This window comes from Schistocerca cancellata, chromosome 8, assembly GCF_023864275.1.
Source record: "Schistocerca cancellata isolate TAMUIC-IGC-003103 chromosome 8, iqSchCanc2.1, whole genome shotgun sequence".
NCBI lineage: Eukaryota > Metazoa > Arthropoda > Insecta > Orthoptera > Acrididae > Schistocerca > Schistocerca cancellata.
In genome coordinates this window covers 104,701,147-104,719,127 of record NC_064633.1, presented here as the reverse complement: position 1 = coordinate 104,719,127, position 17,981 = coordinate 104,701,147, and the positions used below count along the sequence as shown (strand labels likewise).

General features: G+C 37.9%; 1 protein-coding gene across 1 annotated transcript in view; it reads right to left on the bottom strand.

Annotated features, from left to right (window-relative positions):
* Positions 1-14,187: 14,187 nt before the first annotated feature.
* LOC126094632 (46 kDa FK506-binding nuclear protein) overlaps positions 14,188-17,981 on the bottom strand; it is a 69,703-nt gene continuing 65,909 nt past the window's right edge. The window contains exon 9 of the mRNA XM_049909119.1: positions 14,188-14,584. Coding sequence (XP_049765076.1) covers positions 14,503-14,584 — 82 coding nt within the window. The 3' untranslated portion in view covers positions 14,188-14,502. The remainder of the gene's footprint in view (positions 14,585-17,981) is intronic.

Sequence of the window (17,981 nt, the reverse complement as noted above, 5' to 3'; positions counted from 1 at the left end):
AACTGCTATTGTTATTTCTATAGAAGTGTTCACAACCAGTGTGTTGATAACCGGGATGATGCCGATTCCTGTACTTCCTTCTGTTCTTATTATTCTAGTTCGTTGGGTGCCTGTCAGCACATCTTGTGTCACACCTGGGTGATATTGGAGATGATGTCACATGTGCTATGTGATAGCCATCCAACTGGTATGGACTGGGATTCTGCTCTGTGACTTGATTACACCAGTCTGGCATAAAGACCTGGAACTGTCCGTGTTTAATTAAGCTTTCTTCTACCAGTAGAGAAGACTGTATAGGCATTGCTGTGACTTCATATGGTATACAGCTTGGGGGTAAATCCCCGGATCTCATTCCATTACCGTACCTCACGTGACATGTAGCAAGACTGCTGTGACTATCACACACATTATCAGCAGATGACGGGATGCTCTTAACTATGCCCCTAATTGCAGAGATTTCCTGTTGCACTGTCATAAAGTGCAGTCATTTCGTCATGCCATTCCAGTTTGTAAATGTGGTGTATGTGTTTACACTTTCAGCACTTTAGGTGTTCAGAGTATCTCATTCTAAATTTTATGCCTGTCCTTCACACACATGTTGAATGACAATCACTGAATGTTAACTGATGTATACACAGTTGCACATAAATTCAGCAAAACAGAGTGGTCGTAATTGTCTTGAGTACGTAAAGCCAAAGACACACCTGCGAAAAACTTTTGAATAATGAGAGCTAATTTTGACTACTTCTGGAGGTGTCATTCGAGCTCAAAATCTGACACTCACATTAAAGATGCAGTTCTGGCTCAAGTAAAACTAGAACTGGTGATTATACCTTTCTAATATTTAGGCCTATACCACGTTCTGAAAAGTATACAATTTAAAAAATTTTGTGTGATATGTCAGATGCTATTTACAATGCCTTAAAGGCTAATTTAAAAGCTAATGCTTTCACTCTTGCACCCCAAACACTGCGAAATATTAAACTTTTTCTGAATCAAATTTGGGAGCTATGCTTCATGCAAGAGCACCGATAGATGCTGTGATATAGTTGATTTCCTTTTCTAAAAATTACACTCAATCCGAAATAATACTGCCACCAGAAACCGTGTTACTTCTTTTCTCAAATCTGCTGGACAAGTGTTTATAGGACATTGAACTTTCCAGTACTAGAATCTGGTTATCTGAATATACTGACATACAAATTTTTATCCGAGCATATACCCCATTAGCAAAACATTTATCAACGGAAGTCGCTCATCCTACCACTGTTGCATAATAAGCCATACACAGAATAATGTGTTTGAGAGAGATCCTTAATGCAGGGTATCATCAAAAGTAAACAGTGGAAAATCCAGGATGGAATAGTCACAATATTATGAAATAGATAGATTGCTACTCACCATATAGTAGAGATATTGAGTTGCAGATGCAAACGCATCTCTCACGTACATGACCACTGGCTCAGGCTGCCGAAGCCAGACTCTCACATCAGCAGCCAGAGACAGTTGTCATATGTGTGAGAGTTGTGTTTGAGTGAATGTGGGTGTGTGTATGTTGTCTAATTCAGAAGAAGGCCTATTGGCCGAAAGCTTACTTGTTTAGTGTCTTTTTGCTGTGTATGTCTGTGACTCAGCATCTCCACTATATGGTCAATAGCATTCTATCCTTTTCATAATACTATATTACTGAAACTGGTATAAATATGTAAAACATCAAATACATGTTACCTTCAAACGACACTAATTGGCGATGGGAGGAGGAAAGTGATACCACAAAGTTAAAGTTTTTTTAACTTTTGTGGAATGGCATTTTTCCCTTCATCTCATATATTCGTAAAACTCATGTGGTAATTCCAATAACTGGAGACAGGGTATACAGTATTCACAAAGTTGTTTTCAAGACAGATATATCTCACTTACATGCAATTGGCATCTTTTTAATAGCAAACACTGCATTGCTGCACTTGTCTCCAAGCACAGAGGCACTGCAGTATCCATCCCACCCTTCAATGATAAAATTTAACCTACTTCATGCATGAAACCTAGCCTCCTTGACCCCATGAGAAACTGACAAAGGAGACTGGACACACTGTGACCAGGCCATCGGCTGATTTTCCGGGAGACCACAATAAGCCTTCTTTTAACTGTGTAACATCATCTGCACTGACAAAGTGTTAAACTTGACTGTCACTTTCACTAAATCATTGGACTGTTTTCACAAATCATTCGATTGTTTTTGTAATTCTTATAATATTTTTTGTTGTGTAGCTGATTGCTTTTACAATTGCAGTGTTAATTCTCCGTTGCTTTAAAATTTTGTAACAATGGTGTAATTGTATCAGTTGGCTGCTCACTTAAAAGGTGACAGTTATGAACTATAATAAAAATGGTCTTCATTGAGACTAAAATAATAAATAATTGTCAGTGACATAACTTAATTCTCTGTAAAAAATTATATCTGAAGACAATACTATGGAAAAAGATAATGGAAATCTCCATCTTTTGTTATCTATGATTCTTCTAGAAAAATCCTTCTTCTTCTTGTACGAACTGTTGTAATGATCGGACGTGATTGATGTCTTGTAGCACTGAGGTCGGTGAAAAACTGTATTTTGTGCTAATTTAATATTGAAAAACAGAGTTTATCTGTCATTGAAATCAATCTTCTTGTTGGAGTTTTATTTAATTGTGATTTTCATCATATATAAATTGTAAGTTTACTCATCAGCTACAAAGGAGCGCAGCCATTAGCGTGGATTATTGCTGAATGCTGAATGATAAGTGATTAACAGGGAGAAATACTTTTAAATGTTAATGCGTATAGTTAAGGTACAGAAAAGAATTAATATATATTACTTGTTGATAGTAAAACAATGCCTGAACCAGATTCGATAAGTGATTGTCTTGTGTTAGCCGCCATCTAAGTGAAATATTTCAGCGGCAGTTTTAAATCAAACTACCAAGCAAACATGAATCTTGATGGTCAGATTTTACGATAATAATTGTGTATTGGTGTCCCAGAACACACTCTGAAATAATAAATTCGACTTAGATTGTGAATAATCCTTAAATATACTGCAAACAGCATTTTACGTGATAAAATTGTTCTCTGCTAATGTATGAACCCTGATTATTTCATCGAGCGGGGTGGCGCAGGGTGGCACACAACACTCGCATTCGGGAGGACGACTGTTCAATCCCGGCGTCTGGCCATTGTGATTTACATTTTCCATGATTTCCCTAAATCGCTCCAGGCAAATGCCGGGGTGGTTCCTTTGAAAGGGCACGGCCGACTTCCTTCTCCGTCCTGCCCTAATCTGATGAGCTCGCAGTCTGATGTCTTCCCCCAAAAACCCAACGCCTGATTATTTCGTAAGAACTTTTACGAAATATTTTTGACAGGAAAGAATACATTAGTGTTGTGCGCATGTGGTATTGTGTGTAAAAACAGTTCATTTTGTTTAAGGAAAAATGTTGCCACCTTGAATAACAGTTCGGTAAATTATATAGGATCACTCTTTTGCATGAACTTAGTGCCATTTACACTGCTTGACAGACAACATTGGTACACGTTCCCAGGTGGAGATTTCTTTAACAGAGTAACTGTCCTTAGCCGGGACAGGTAGCGATTAAATGAAACCTCATGTTACGCTAATAATAAGTAATTTGTTTTGTTGTAGTCCTGCCCACGATTTGTAAAATACCACAATCCTAACTGCACGCCAAATCGAGTTTGCATAAAGTCAACTACGATCTCTTTACCTTTAGTGCGCAAGTGACAGTTAACCGAAGAAAAGTCAAATTTACATGCTTTTTCTCAGAAAAACTCCATGCCAAGCAAGCATTCAACCAAGTGACTCTTCAAAATTAGAAACAGACATAACATAACTCAATTTCCTGTTATGACGACTACTTGTGTCTCCCAGTTGACAGGTTGTGACTTTGCACCTAAAGCTCCAGTTACAAGGCAGTTTAGTACTGTGTAACTTGGCACTTTGTTTACCTCCTTCATCTAGATAAATAAATTCTGTGATATGACCTGCGTCTTGAATAACTGAAGTAGGAATTATCCCAACTATGGTCTTGATTGAATTAATACCTGTGGGTTATGTTTTTTTTAAATCTATAATCAATTCATCTCTTGTATCAGTTCCTTCATTATACTCTAGCAGGTCAACGTGATTGTCTTGATGGCCTCCACCTGTGAAATAGCCATCATTGACGGGCTTAATGAGGATATGACGTAAATAGAGGTACTTGTGTCTGTAACAACCGATGTAGGTATTTTACCAACCATGACTTTGATTAAAGACAGAACTAATACTTGTGAGTTATTAGAACATATGTTTTGATCTCTAGTTAATTCAATTCCTTCATTATACCTTAAGAACTTAACATGAATGTCTCGAATGCCCCCACCCATTTAATGACCATCATCGGAGTGCTTATTAAGGTCTGAATGACTTTGACAAAAGTTGTTATTGTTCATGACCTGTGACTTATTTGTCATTTCAGTTATACTTCCCAACAGGCTCTCTTTCTGCCAATTAGAGGTAGGCGGATCATTAGGCATCTGATTATTATTTGCAAGAGTAATGTTTACTTCTTCAGCTCTGGCTGGTGTTACACGAATTCCAGCAACTGCTATTGTTATTTCTATAGAAGTGTTCACAACCAGTGTGTTGATAACCGGGATGATGCCGATTCCTGTACTTCCTTCTGTTCTTATTATTCTAGTTCGTTGGGTGCCTGTCAGCACATCTTGTGTCACACCTGGGTGATATTGGAGATGATGTCACATGTGCTATGTGATAGCCATCCAACTGGTATGGACTGGGATTCTGCTCTGTGACTTGATTACACCAGTCTGGCATAAAGACCTGGAACTGTCCGTGTTTAATTAAGCTTTCTTCTACCAGTAGAGAAGACTGTATAGGCATTGCTGTGACTTCATATGGTATACAGCTTGGGGGTAAATCCCCGGATCTCATTCCATTACCGTACCTCACGTGACATGTAGCAAGACTGCTGTGACTATCACACACATTATCAGCAGATGACGGGATGCTCTTAACTATGCCCCTAATTGCAGAGATTTCCTGTTGCACTGTCATAAAGTGCAGTCATTTCGTCATGCCATTCCAGTTTGTAAATGTGGTGTATGTGTTTACACTTTCAGCACTTTAGGTGTTCAGAGTATCTCATTCTAAATTTTATGCCTGTCCTTCACACACATGTTGAATGACAATCACTGAATGTTAACTGATGTATACACAGTTGCACATAAATTCAGCAAAACAGAGTGGTCGTAATTGTCTTGAGTACGTAAAGCCAAAGACACACCTGCGAAAAACTTTTGAATAATGAGAGCTAATTTTGACTACTTCTGGAGGTGTCATTCGAGCTCAAAATCTGACACTCACATTAAAGATGCAGTTCTGGCTCAAGTAAAACTAGAACTGGTGATTATACCTTTCTAATATTTAGGCCTATACCACGTTCTGAAAAGTATACAATTTAAAAAATTTTGTGTGATATGTCAGATGCTATTTACAATGCCTTAAAGGCTAATTTAAAAGCTAATGCTTTCACTCTTGCACCCCAAACACTGCGAAATATTAAACTTTTTCTGAATCAAATTTGGGAGCTATGCTTCATGCAAGAGCACCGATAGATGCTGTGATATAGTTGATTTCCTTTTCTAAAAATTACACTCAATCCGAAATAATACTGCCACCAGAAACCGTGTTACTTCTTTTCTCAAATCTGCTGGACAAGTGTTTATAGGACATTGAACTTTCCAGTACTAGAATCTGGTTATCTGAATATACTGACATACAAATTTTTATCCGAGCATATACCCCATTAGCAAAACATTTATCAACGGAAGTCGCTCATCCTACCACTGTTGCATAATAAGCCATACACAGAATAATGTGTTTGAGAGAGATCCTTAATGCAGGGTATCATCAAAAGTAAACAGTGGAAAATCCAGGATGGAATAGTCACAATATTATGAAATAGATAGATTGCTACTCACCATATAGTAGAGATATTGAGTTGCAGATGCAAACGCATCTCTCACGTACATGACCACTGGCTCAGGCTGCCGAAGCCAGACTCTCACATCAGCAGCCAGAGACAGTTGTCATATGTGTGAGAGTTGTGTTTGAGTGAATGTGGGTGTGTGTATGTTGTCTAATTCAGAAGAAGGCCTATTGGCCGAAAGCTTACTTGTTTAGTGTCTTTTTGCTGTGTATGTCTGTGACTCAGCATCTCCACTATATGGTCAATAGCATTCTATCCTTTTCATAATACTATATTACTGAAACTGGTATAAATATGTAAAACATCAAATACATGTTACCTTCAAACGACACTAATTGGCGATGGGAGGAGGAAAGTGATACCACAAAGTTAAAGTTTTTTTAACTTTTGTGGAATGGCATTTTTCCCTTCATCTCATATATTCGTAAAACTCATGTGGTAATTCCAATAACTGGAGACAGGGTATACAGTATTCACAAAGTTGTTTTCAAGACAGATATATCTCACTTACATGCAATTGGCATCTTTTTAATAGCAAACACTGCATTGCTGCACTTGTCTCCAAGCACAGAGGCACTGCAGTATCCATCCCACCCTTCAATGATAAAATTTAACCTACTTCATGCATGAAACCTAGCCTCCTTGACCCCATGAGAAACTGACAAAGGAGACTGGACACACTGTGACCAGGCCATCGGCTGATTTTCCGGGAGACCACAATAAGCCTTCTTTTAACTGTGTAACATCATCTGCACTGACAAAGTGTTAAACTTGACTGTCACTTTCACTAAATCATTGGACTGTTTTCACAAATCATTCGATTGTTTTTGTAATTCTTATAATATTTTTTGTTGTGTAGCTGATTGCTTTTACAATTGCAGTGTTAATTCTCCGTTGCTTTAAAATTTTGTAACAATGGTGTAATTGTATCAGTTGGCTGCTCACTTAAAAGGTGACAGTTATGAACTATCCGAAAAAAAAAATTAGTTAAAAACTATGGCATGCACACACTTTATTCAACATGTAAACATCATTATAGATATTCGGATTTAGTTATGACATTTTCGATATGCCTGCCATCATTTGCAATGAATTGTCTCAGATGAATAACGAAATTCTGCATGACACACTGAAGTAGAGCACTTGCCCGCGAAAGGCAAAGGTCCCGAGTTCGAGTCTCGGTCCGTCACACAGTTTTAATCTGCCAGGAAGTTACATTAGGCCTGTTAGTAACTACGAGGCCTATTTCCATTGTGTGTGGGCTTTCAAACTAGTTACACAAGACAGTTTTCGGAAAACATGTTCAAAAGAGCTTCGCAAGACTTTTTGTCTGTACCCGCTGCAGTAAATCCACAGACAACCCAGGCTATACTCGGTAGGTTAAAGTCACCTCCAACTAATACTGCATGATCCAGGTATTTCTGCACTACTGAATGTAGACTTTCTGTCAATGACTTGAAAACCATCACAGCAGAATCAGGTGGCCAGTAAAAACATCCGCTAGACCTGTTGTACGCAACCAGATAACTTCACTGTCACAGTTCCGTAAAATACATTCAAAAACGAGGTTAGAAAAAGCTGCTGCAGTTTTAGATCATATGTATGAATCTAAATTGTACAGTAGCATCATCTTCTACTGTCTGTGCAGACAGATAAGGTGCCAAGAGACAAGTGATACAAAATAAGTGAGCTAGACATATAAAATATTATTTTAGACCAAATATCACAAAGATTATAATTTCTACAACATTTCACACCTTGGGAGGCTGTGGATTCCTTTTTTATTTCTAACTTGGTATTACGTTAGAAATGCACTTTCATCATCATCTTGGACAGTTTCCAGCCACTGGCTGGGTCTGTCGGGAACACAAGCCTCTCCATCGTGTTCTGTCTTTCCACCACTCCCCCTCTTCCACCTTCGTCCAGTTCTCTCCTCTTCTCATCACACATTCCTTCACTCCCTTCACCCATCTATCCCTTGGTCTTCCTCTGGGCCTCTTCCCCTCCAGTTGCAGATCAAACATCCTCTTTGGAATTCTTCCCTCATCCATTCTCTTCATGTGTCCATACCACTGCAGTCTTGATTTTTCTATCCTGTCCTGTACTGGTTCCTGCGAGAGGCCTAGCAAGCCAGTAGTGGATAAATCAACTGCTTTTAAAAAGGGAACATGCCTCGGATCAGTGCCAATTGATATGCAAAGTAAAATCTGATCCTGTACAAAGTAAAGACACTTTTAACTGCTAAAGCATTTGTAACGAAGTTCCTGAATTGACCACCATCCAGGAAAGCAGTCACACTCAAATTATACTTGAAACCAAGAAACTTGAAGCAGAAAGTTCTGAAATATTTAATGAGGCATGGAACACATATCAAAAACAGCAGTTAGACACCATAGGAGGGCGAGTATTCATTGCAATCAACAACATTATGTCAATAGCAGTCAAAACTGAGTCTGTCTGAAATTTCTCTTTGCAAGTAACAGGACTATGTGAACTCAAGTTAATCATCAGATGATATTACTGGCTACTCAATTCCACCAAAACAGTTGTATAATCATTCAAAGGAAGTATATGCTCGGTAGCCAGGAAGTTCCCTGAGCAATATTAGTTGGAGGCAATCCACGAAGAAGGCTAGTAGAGTTTTTATGCTAGAAGGAGCAGATAAGCATGTGTTTTCCCCTTACTGAGGCAATGGATGGACATTATTTAGTTCCAGTATGATGGATACAGAGAAGTATGTGTCACATTAATGGATTAAGAATGGAAACAAACATTCTGTGGTTTAATAACAAAATTCAGAAAATGCTGAGAAAACACAGATTGTAGTATACTCTGTTTAAAGAAGGTGGAAATGTTCACAAGCTAAAGTTAGTAGAAATTTCTGCATCTATAAAAGACTGATGCACGAAGCATACAACTTCTACCACCATATGTTAGCAAAAGAACTTACCAAGAAGCCAAAAAATTCTGAACCTACATACAATCACTAAGCGAGTCTTAAGACCTCAGTTCAGTCACTTGTCAACCAGCTCAATAACACAGTAGATGACAGCAAAAGGAAAGCTGAAATTTTAAAGTTCATATTTCTCAGACTGCTGTATGGAGGACATAGAAATAGGCAAACAAGGCATTGAGATCAATTGAAAGAGTTGAAAACTAAGTTGTCAGGTCCAGATGGAATCCCAGTTCAGTTTTACAAAGAACACTCTTTGCCATTTTCCCTTACTTAGCTTGGATTTATCATGGATCTCTCATCCAGTAAAAAGTTACAAGTGACTGGAAAAAAGTGCAAGTGACTCCTGTGTATAGTAAGGATAAAAACGCAGACCTGCAAAATTATAGACCAGTGTCCTCAACACTGGATTGATGTAGAATTTTTGAGTGTGTTCTAAGTTTTAATAAAATAAATGTACTTTAAACAGAAAAACTTCTGTCCATGAATCAGCATGGATTTACAAGGGGCATTCAATAGTTAGTAATGCAACACTTTTTTTTTCTTGGCCAGTTTTGGTGAGGAATAATATGGTGTATTCAAATCCTGAATAAAACCATCCTACTTTCAGAAAAAAAAAAGTGTTGCATTACTTATTGAATGTCCCTCGCAGAAAGCAACACTTGCTCTACACTCTGCTTGTCCTTTTCTCACTCAATATGCTGCAAACTGTGGATGAAGGGCAACATGCAGATTCTAGATTTCTGGAAGAAATTTGACATGGTGCCTCTCAGCGTGATTTGGGGTGCAGGTGTGCATCACACCCTGGCTGACCCCTTCACTTATACACATGATCAATGCAGTCGTGTGTCCCTACAACCACAGCCCACAGCCGAGAGGGTGCCCCACAGGTAAGTGGGCACTCTCCAGCTCACGGACGAGTGGTAACAGTCTGCTCCAGATGGCCCACGATTAGAATGGCATAGGACGGGATCATGCAGGTGCCACTTGCTGTACTACAGATTTGTTTTGTAGGTGATGCTTTCAAAGGAGAAGTAAAAGTAGGTGAGGATACAGCTGTTCATGGTGACTCTCTCTGCTTCTCCTGATCATTAATGTGGTAACACTTCTTCGACACCAAGCCTATCAAATCAGACTAAATCCAAAAGCAACACTGAATCCTGCCTAACTCAGTTCTTCCATCTAACTGCGATCCACCCCCACTTCCACCTAATCACCCCGTTAACTTTCCAGGATTTCCTAACTTCTATCTTAGCTTTATATCTATCAACATGGGAACCCACCTTACATCTGCAAAAATAATCACAATCCACCACCTAAACTGATCCCAACCTTATAATCCTGCCTGCTCTCACAGACCAACACCTTCATTTGATGTCCTGATCGTTACTGATAATGCCACTTCTCTCTACACTAACACATCCCTAATGCCTGTGGCCTTGCTACTGTTGAATGCTATCTTTTCCAGTGATTGTCTTACACCAAACTTACAACCTCCTTTCTGTTCACTATTACAAACTACACCCTCGACCTCAGATGAAATTTGTTCTATTATTCCTTGATCATACAACTTCTGGACTTGGTTGTCTCCTGGTAACAATCTTCTGTGTCTACTGTATAATAATTATCACACAATTATCTTCACCCTGACATCAGTGGACTTGTCTTTGTTAGAGTGTAGTCAGTCACAAAATCTTTAATGTGTTCCTTTGTTTCATCACTAACAGAGCTTCTGGTTTGTCTGCTATGTGGATAAATATAAGATGAGCTTCTGCTTCTGGCTTTCTGATAGTAACTCTACCCTTGTTTATTAAAGCTTCAGTTTGATCTAGAAAGTTGTTAACAACAAACATCTCTAAATTCATAGTGTCTCTAGAAACCACAAAAATATGTTTCTATTTTCACATCCTCAGTCTCAACAAAGCCTGTAAAATACCATCATGGAGATATCAAGTTTTTTCCAAAGCCTGTTAGACTACATCTGTTTTTCGCAAACTGAGCATCCATATCTCAAAAACATACCATTGTAATAAATTGACTGTTAAGTTTACAAGTGCCAATACTCTGAACAGTGTTTGCATTCGTTGACACCTTTTAATTATTATTCTCCTCCACACATCAATAAGGTATGGCCAAACTTATTGCAGTTTAAGCATCTCTTTCCCTTGCTCTTGTGGTTGCAATCATTAGATTATGTGACCCCAACTGAAACTGCCTCCCAAGCTGTGCTTTCAATATTTCTGTTACTCGAGTCTTTAGCCTCTTTCTTGCTGAAGTTTAAATTTCCATTGCTAGAACTTTCATTTTCTTTTCAGCGATGACTTCACAGATATTATATAATGTCTCATTCTTATTTAAACTTTCACAATTCCTGCACTGTGAAGTACAAGTTTTGTACCTTAGTCTTCTATCCTGTCAATCAATAATGAGATAGTGACTAGTCAATATCATCAGCACAGCTGGCTATTTCCTTCATTATGAGAAAATATTCTTGAAGAGACTCTTCTGTTTCTTCTTTTGTCGAGACAGCAATTGGTGGATCTTTAAGTGTTACAAGCCATTTAGGCAAACGACATTTCATACACAGGTGTTGTTTTTGTATGTGCAGACAAAAAAGGGGAGGTGTGGAATACAAGAAAACACCAAAGTGTGACAACAAGTAAAATGCTTTTACCTGCTGTGGGTGGGGCCTTTCGCATTTTGGCGTCGCAGCTTGACCGTCAAGGAGCAATCACCTTTCCAGGAATAAAAAAAAGACAAGACAAGAAGGCTTTATGACAAATAAAACATATTGTAATCTTTTATGACATGTTGAGCCTTTGAGGTGTGTCTTGTATGAAAAGTTGTGTCGTTCTCTAATTCACGAGTCAATGATCTGTACACCCATTCAATGAAATGTATGTTTGTAGAAGGAAAGTAGTGGATGTGCCTTTTCACGAGAAGAAGTTTTCTTCTTTTGCTCCAATACCAGCTGTAGAATGTTAAGTAGTCAAGCCTTTCCTCTGCTACTGATGCCATTTCAGAGGCACTGGTTAGGACCGCTACAATAAGAAAATAACTATGGTGTAAGAAAATGTAAGATATTGCATCAGATGACAACTCTCATGAAGTGTTCCGACTCAGCTTCAACTATGAGTGAGCCAGTGTCTACATAAAGCCCTAAACCGACAAGAAAAACACTTTAATCTCCACAGCACTTGCTTCCAGGTCAAATCATTCTTGCAAAGCTTTCATTCGTGCAGCCCATAATTTAAGGCCTTTCTCAATCAAATAAAAGCGTAACAAAACCATGCATTTCTTTTGTTACAAAAACAAGCATTTGCAATTGACTGCAACCCATTAAAAAAGGTGTTTCCTTGAAGTCTATGATCCACTTTTTAACTGGATATGTCACTGCTGCTAAATGACTGAAGAGCACCTTCAACATCACGAAATGACAAAATTTTCATTGGTCTGGTGAATTTAGTGAGAATGACATTTCACTTTTATCACCTGTTTCTAAATCAGAATCTTTTTCTGTATTCCTTTTGAGTAAACTCAGTCTTTTGTGACTATCCATTTGGATTGGGTCATCCTCCTCCTCCTCATCAGTAGCATCATCACAATTCTCTTCACTTTGTATCTCATCATTAATTTTTGCCACAAGTTTGTTGGTGTTGGATAAACAACAAATCTGTTTCATTTTTCATCCTACCATCTATACACAATATATTGCAGGTTGTTCCCGACTCCACCTTTGAAAACGATACTTCAATGAGTGACCAGATAGCAATTGAAAAGCAAAACCAGAAAATTCTAAGTGTTTAATTTCTTCTGTCATTTGGAACTGTTCCCAAAATTAACTTATGCAGACTTAATGGCTTTAGCTGGCACAGAGGTTTTTCAATTTCACCTAACATTCCCATTTCTAGATCTTTGTTTGTTGGCTGCTACTCCTTTCCTCACATTTAAAATTTCTCCTTGTGTCACTCTGCAACTGCTAATCATCATTAAATTGTGCCTACTCATCTTAGATCAAAAATGAACACAAATACACATTGCCAAGTGCCCACAGGCAAAACAGCACTCAGAAAAGTTTGTCATATATTAGGTGGCGAAACTGCATCATCACTTGTTCAATTTATTTCAGAGACAGTCCCCAAAACGTAGGAAAACTGTTCAGATTTTTACAAAAAACTATTATTAATCTCCTTATTACAAACCTTAGTACTAATTCAAAAAATGAATTTAACCAATGGACTCATTTTTTCCATGATCATATCTGCAAATAAACCTCCTTTCGATATCTTGAATCATTTACGAGAAGACGATTGTATGAGCACGATTTGCGATGTGTAAGGTTGTGAATGGCCATGTCTCACATGATTGTCCATTTGATGTAAAACCTAATAACTCTAGAACAAAATATTGTTCAGATCTCAATGTAAAATAAAATTTTGATCTCTTATCTACTTCTCATCACTAATGTATGAGCTAAATTCCACCATATGCAATGTGTTTTTACTTTTGCAAAATTTCACATTTTACTCAATTTGATGCAGCACAGTAACTAAGGCCTATAATAAAGAGAAATTCAATCTTTTCTTGAGTGAAGATAGCCTGTAAAATATATAGGAATAATATTTTTTCATCTAATTGTTTTCCAAAATCAGATTATACGTGTTTCATATCTGCCAGAATGCCATTTCTCAGTGTAGGCACCAGCATTTGGTGAGCAGTACAGCCATAACAAAAGCTGCTCTCGGTACACAGTGCAGGTAACATCAGTAGCAGCAAGAGGGTCAACATTCCTCTACAGTCAGTCCGTAAAACCTTTGGTGTTCCCTAGAACTTCATGAGAGACAAAAGGCTACTTTTGCAGAGTAGTTCTCACTATCAGACACAAAATAAAATTTACATAAGCACATGATAAAGAAGTATGATTTACTGAAGGAATCTTTACTAAATATGGAATGTTTTTATTGCAGGCTAAATGGCAATGTAGTTTCTTTGAAACTACATTTTCACTGAATTCTAAAACTTTACTGACAAACAGCATACTCCAGAGACTATTACTTTACATGATCTGTATTGTTTACAAGGGGGTTGGCAGTTATTCATATTATAATTTTTTGGTGTCAATAAGTATACTGTAGGTTACTATGAAAATTGTGACAGGGTGGAGTGTCAAAATGATACAAATTGCACAAATTTTATTAAAAAAATTTATTGTGTGTTCAATGATCATGACAAAATATTTACAACACAGCACCTTCGCATGCACGACAAATCTTGCACCACAACTCTCATTTGAGCCATACACAATACTACTGGAATATGTTCAACCAAATATCATATACAAAACTGTATTGATACACAGGTTTCCCAGTGGCAGAAAGTCAAGTCAATGAGTCAATCATAATGAAGCATTCAAGGTGAACTAAAACCCAGCATCATTACTTTAAAATCCAAGAACTGTCTTTTGCAGTTACAATGTCCCGCCGACATTCACCACAGTAAGGTTAATTTACATTTCTTAATTCCACTTCAAATACTAAAGCACTGTTCGGTGGAATAACTGGCGGTGAACCTTTGGCACCATACCTGAAAAAAATCCAGCAGTTTTATTAGAAGTTGAATTTATGCCAATAGTACTTATAAGTTTCCTTTATTTGCAATGAGAAAACATGAATATTAGTAATTTGAGTTCCAAACCATAAAAGATGCTTCAAACTGGATCCGTACAGCAGATTTCTCAGCTTAAAACCAAACATTAAGGTGGTCTAACAACTTCAGACTTTGTTCTACAAACAGCCTTATGGCAACACAATGACCACCTTACACAGTAACTGTTTTACACTTGTCTCCAGCCACGTTCAGAAACAATGATTTTGATGTAAGAAATGAAGAATGTGGAAGGCCACCAAAAAGGTCAAAGACGCCGAATTGCAAGCAATATTAGATGAAGATGATACTTTGAGTCAAGCAAATGGCAGCAATGCTAAATGTTGCACAACAAACAATTTTACCATTTGAAAGCTATGGGAAAGATACAAAAGTGTGGAAAATGGGTGCCCCATAAATTGAATGAAAGACAGATGGAAAACCGAAAAAACATTTGTCAAATTTTGCTTCAAAGACATGAAAGAAAATAAATTTTTCATGGAATTGTTACTGGCGATGAAAAATGGATTTAGTTTAAGAATCCTAAACAGGAAAAAATCATGGGTTAATCCAGGACAACCATCAACATCGACTGCAAAACCAGATCGATTCGGCAAGAAGACAATGCTCTGTGTTTGGTGGGATCAGAAAGGTGTGGTGTATCACGAGCTTCTAAAACCCAGTGAAACTGAATACTAATCGCTACAGACAACAAATGATCAATTTGAACTAAACTATGCATTGATCGAAAAAAGACCAGAATGGGCCAAAAGACGTGGAAATGTAATTTTTTTACACGACAATACACCTGCACACAAAGCAAAACTGGTTCAGGATACAATAAAAACACTTGGCTGGGAGCTGCTACCCCACCCGCCGTATTCACCAGACTTGACCCCTTCAGACTACCATTTGTTTTCATCAATGGGACACGCATTGGCTGAGGAACACTTCGATTTCTACGAAGAAGTCGAAAATTGGGTGTCTGATTGGTTTGCTTCAAAAGACGAACATTTCTATTGGCATGGTGTCCACAAATTGCCAGATAGGTGGTCAAAATGTATAGAAAGTAATGGTCAGTACTTTGAATAAAATGTTTTTACTTTTCAATTCAAAATTAGTGTTTCATTTTCACAGAAAAAAAAAAAAAAAAAAAAAAAACACCACCACGCTCATTTCATACCGGTACACCTGGTAAATTTTGCATGAAACTGGAGAAAACCTTTATGGAGACACATCAAATTATGCACGAAGCCTATAGTGATGAGTGCTTAAGCTGTACTTGGTGTTACGAATGGTCCACACAGTTAAAAAATGGCAGACAGAAGTTAAAGATGACCCTAGTTCAGGATGTCCTTTGACATTTACCAATAACGGTCACATCAGGAATGTTAAGGAAATTGTGTGTGCCAATCGAAGACAGACTGTAGAAGAAATTGCAGATGGGTGTAACATTTCTGTTGCATCATGTCATGAATTCTTTACACATCATCTTGGAATACATCATGTTGCTGCCAAGTTCATTCCATGGCTCATGAGTCAAGCCTAGAAAAACCTTTGCCTCACAATCTGTGAAGAGCTTTTGGATTGCACAAATGAGAACGAGGTGTTCGTTAAGAGAATCCTAACTAGTGGTGGTGATGCTGAGACCAACGTTCAAGCTTCACAATGGGTTGGAAAATGTTCTCCAAGATCAAAAAATGCTCGTTGGGTCAAGTCAGAAGGAAACAGACTGAAATGTGGCAAGACAATTCATGGGTCTTGCATTGCGATAACACACCTTCACATTCATGCAAGTTGGTGTGCGACGACTGCACAAAAAATGGAATCACTGTGCTGCCTCATCCTAAGTACTCTCCAGACCTCGCCTCTATAGACTAATTTTCAAAGTCGAAAAGACTGTTGAAAGGATGAAGATTTGCGATGATATACTATATAAAAAATTCGCAGATGGCACTTCGTGCCATATAACAAGAGGCATACCAAGACTGCTTCTGGGGCTGTCGCACATGTAACACTGTTCATGTCAAACTGATATAGCAACACTGTATGAGGTTACATGTTCATAAAATTGTTTTTGGAAGATATTGCTGGTAGTCGCCATTTAAGGAATAGTTTTAAAAGTTCGTCACACATAAAACTGCACAAACACCTAACATTTCGTTGCAAAGCCATTAAAAAAACAATGCTGTACACATCTGGAAGTAAAACATACGAACCATTCACCTACCCACGAGGTAAGACACATAACCATGCGAGTATGAACTGTAGAAGGGTTAATAATGGTGCGATGTGAAACTGAACTTAACCATGTGGTTCTTACACCCTTCAATTCCTCACACTGTTTGACAATGTATAGATAATGAGACACTCCTTCATATTACAGTAATAATGCTATCAAAAGTATTGCACAAGATTCATGAATCGAACTAACAAAACTGAATTATAATCAAGGTGAAAACAAGGAACCCCTCCAGTGCAGGGTCGCAAAAGGCATTCGACACCCCACATGTTTATCCTGCAACCACAATATTGGATGCTAATGGTTTAGTCAATGAGTAACACACAAAGCAGAGCAATGGCAACAACTTACAAAGCAAGCATTGCATTATATCTACAACAAAAGTTGCCGAAGTTGGCATTTCATGAGAAAGGAACCCAAGGAATTTCAGAGTACGAAAGAAGTGGCAGATGAAATATTATCATTTCTGCAAGATGAGTCAGTGGAATGTGTGGCGCCGTACACACTCTACTGTGTGGACAATTTACATGAGGAGTACAATGACGATATGTGCTGAACAAGTGAAAATGATACGAACAACAGCTGTCAGGCCACATAGTTCATCATCCTTTTTATTCAGTGAAAAGTAATAAAGGGTATTCACTGTCCAAGGAAAGGGCACTGAACACATGGAAGAAAAACAATTATGAGGACAAAGAACATTTTTTACAAAACCTGGTGTTTGCATGTTTCAAAGATGCTCAATAGAATTTAAAGGATATGCAAGATAGTTATCTACTACATTATGCATATAGAATCATGTGCATCACAGATTACAGGTATTTTAAGGGAAGCAGCAGATGGTTGCATAGCTTCAAACAGTGCTGCAGAATTAGAAGACTTAACATAAAATTACAAAGCGTTATCTTGACAATGCACAGCAAACTGCAAAATCAGCCCAAAAATTTGTAGATGAGATAAACGTATCCCATTGTTCACTAAGTAATTTGTTTTCAACACCGACCAATCAGGATTTGAAGAGGAAATGCACATGAAAGGAATCTGGAAATTAGCAATTTTATCGAGATCAACTAACATCAATGGTGTAACAGTTTG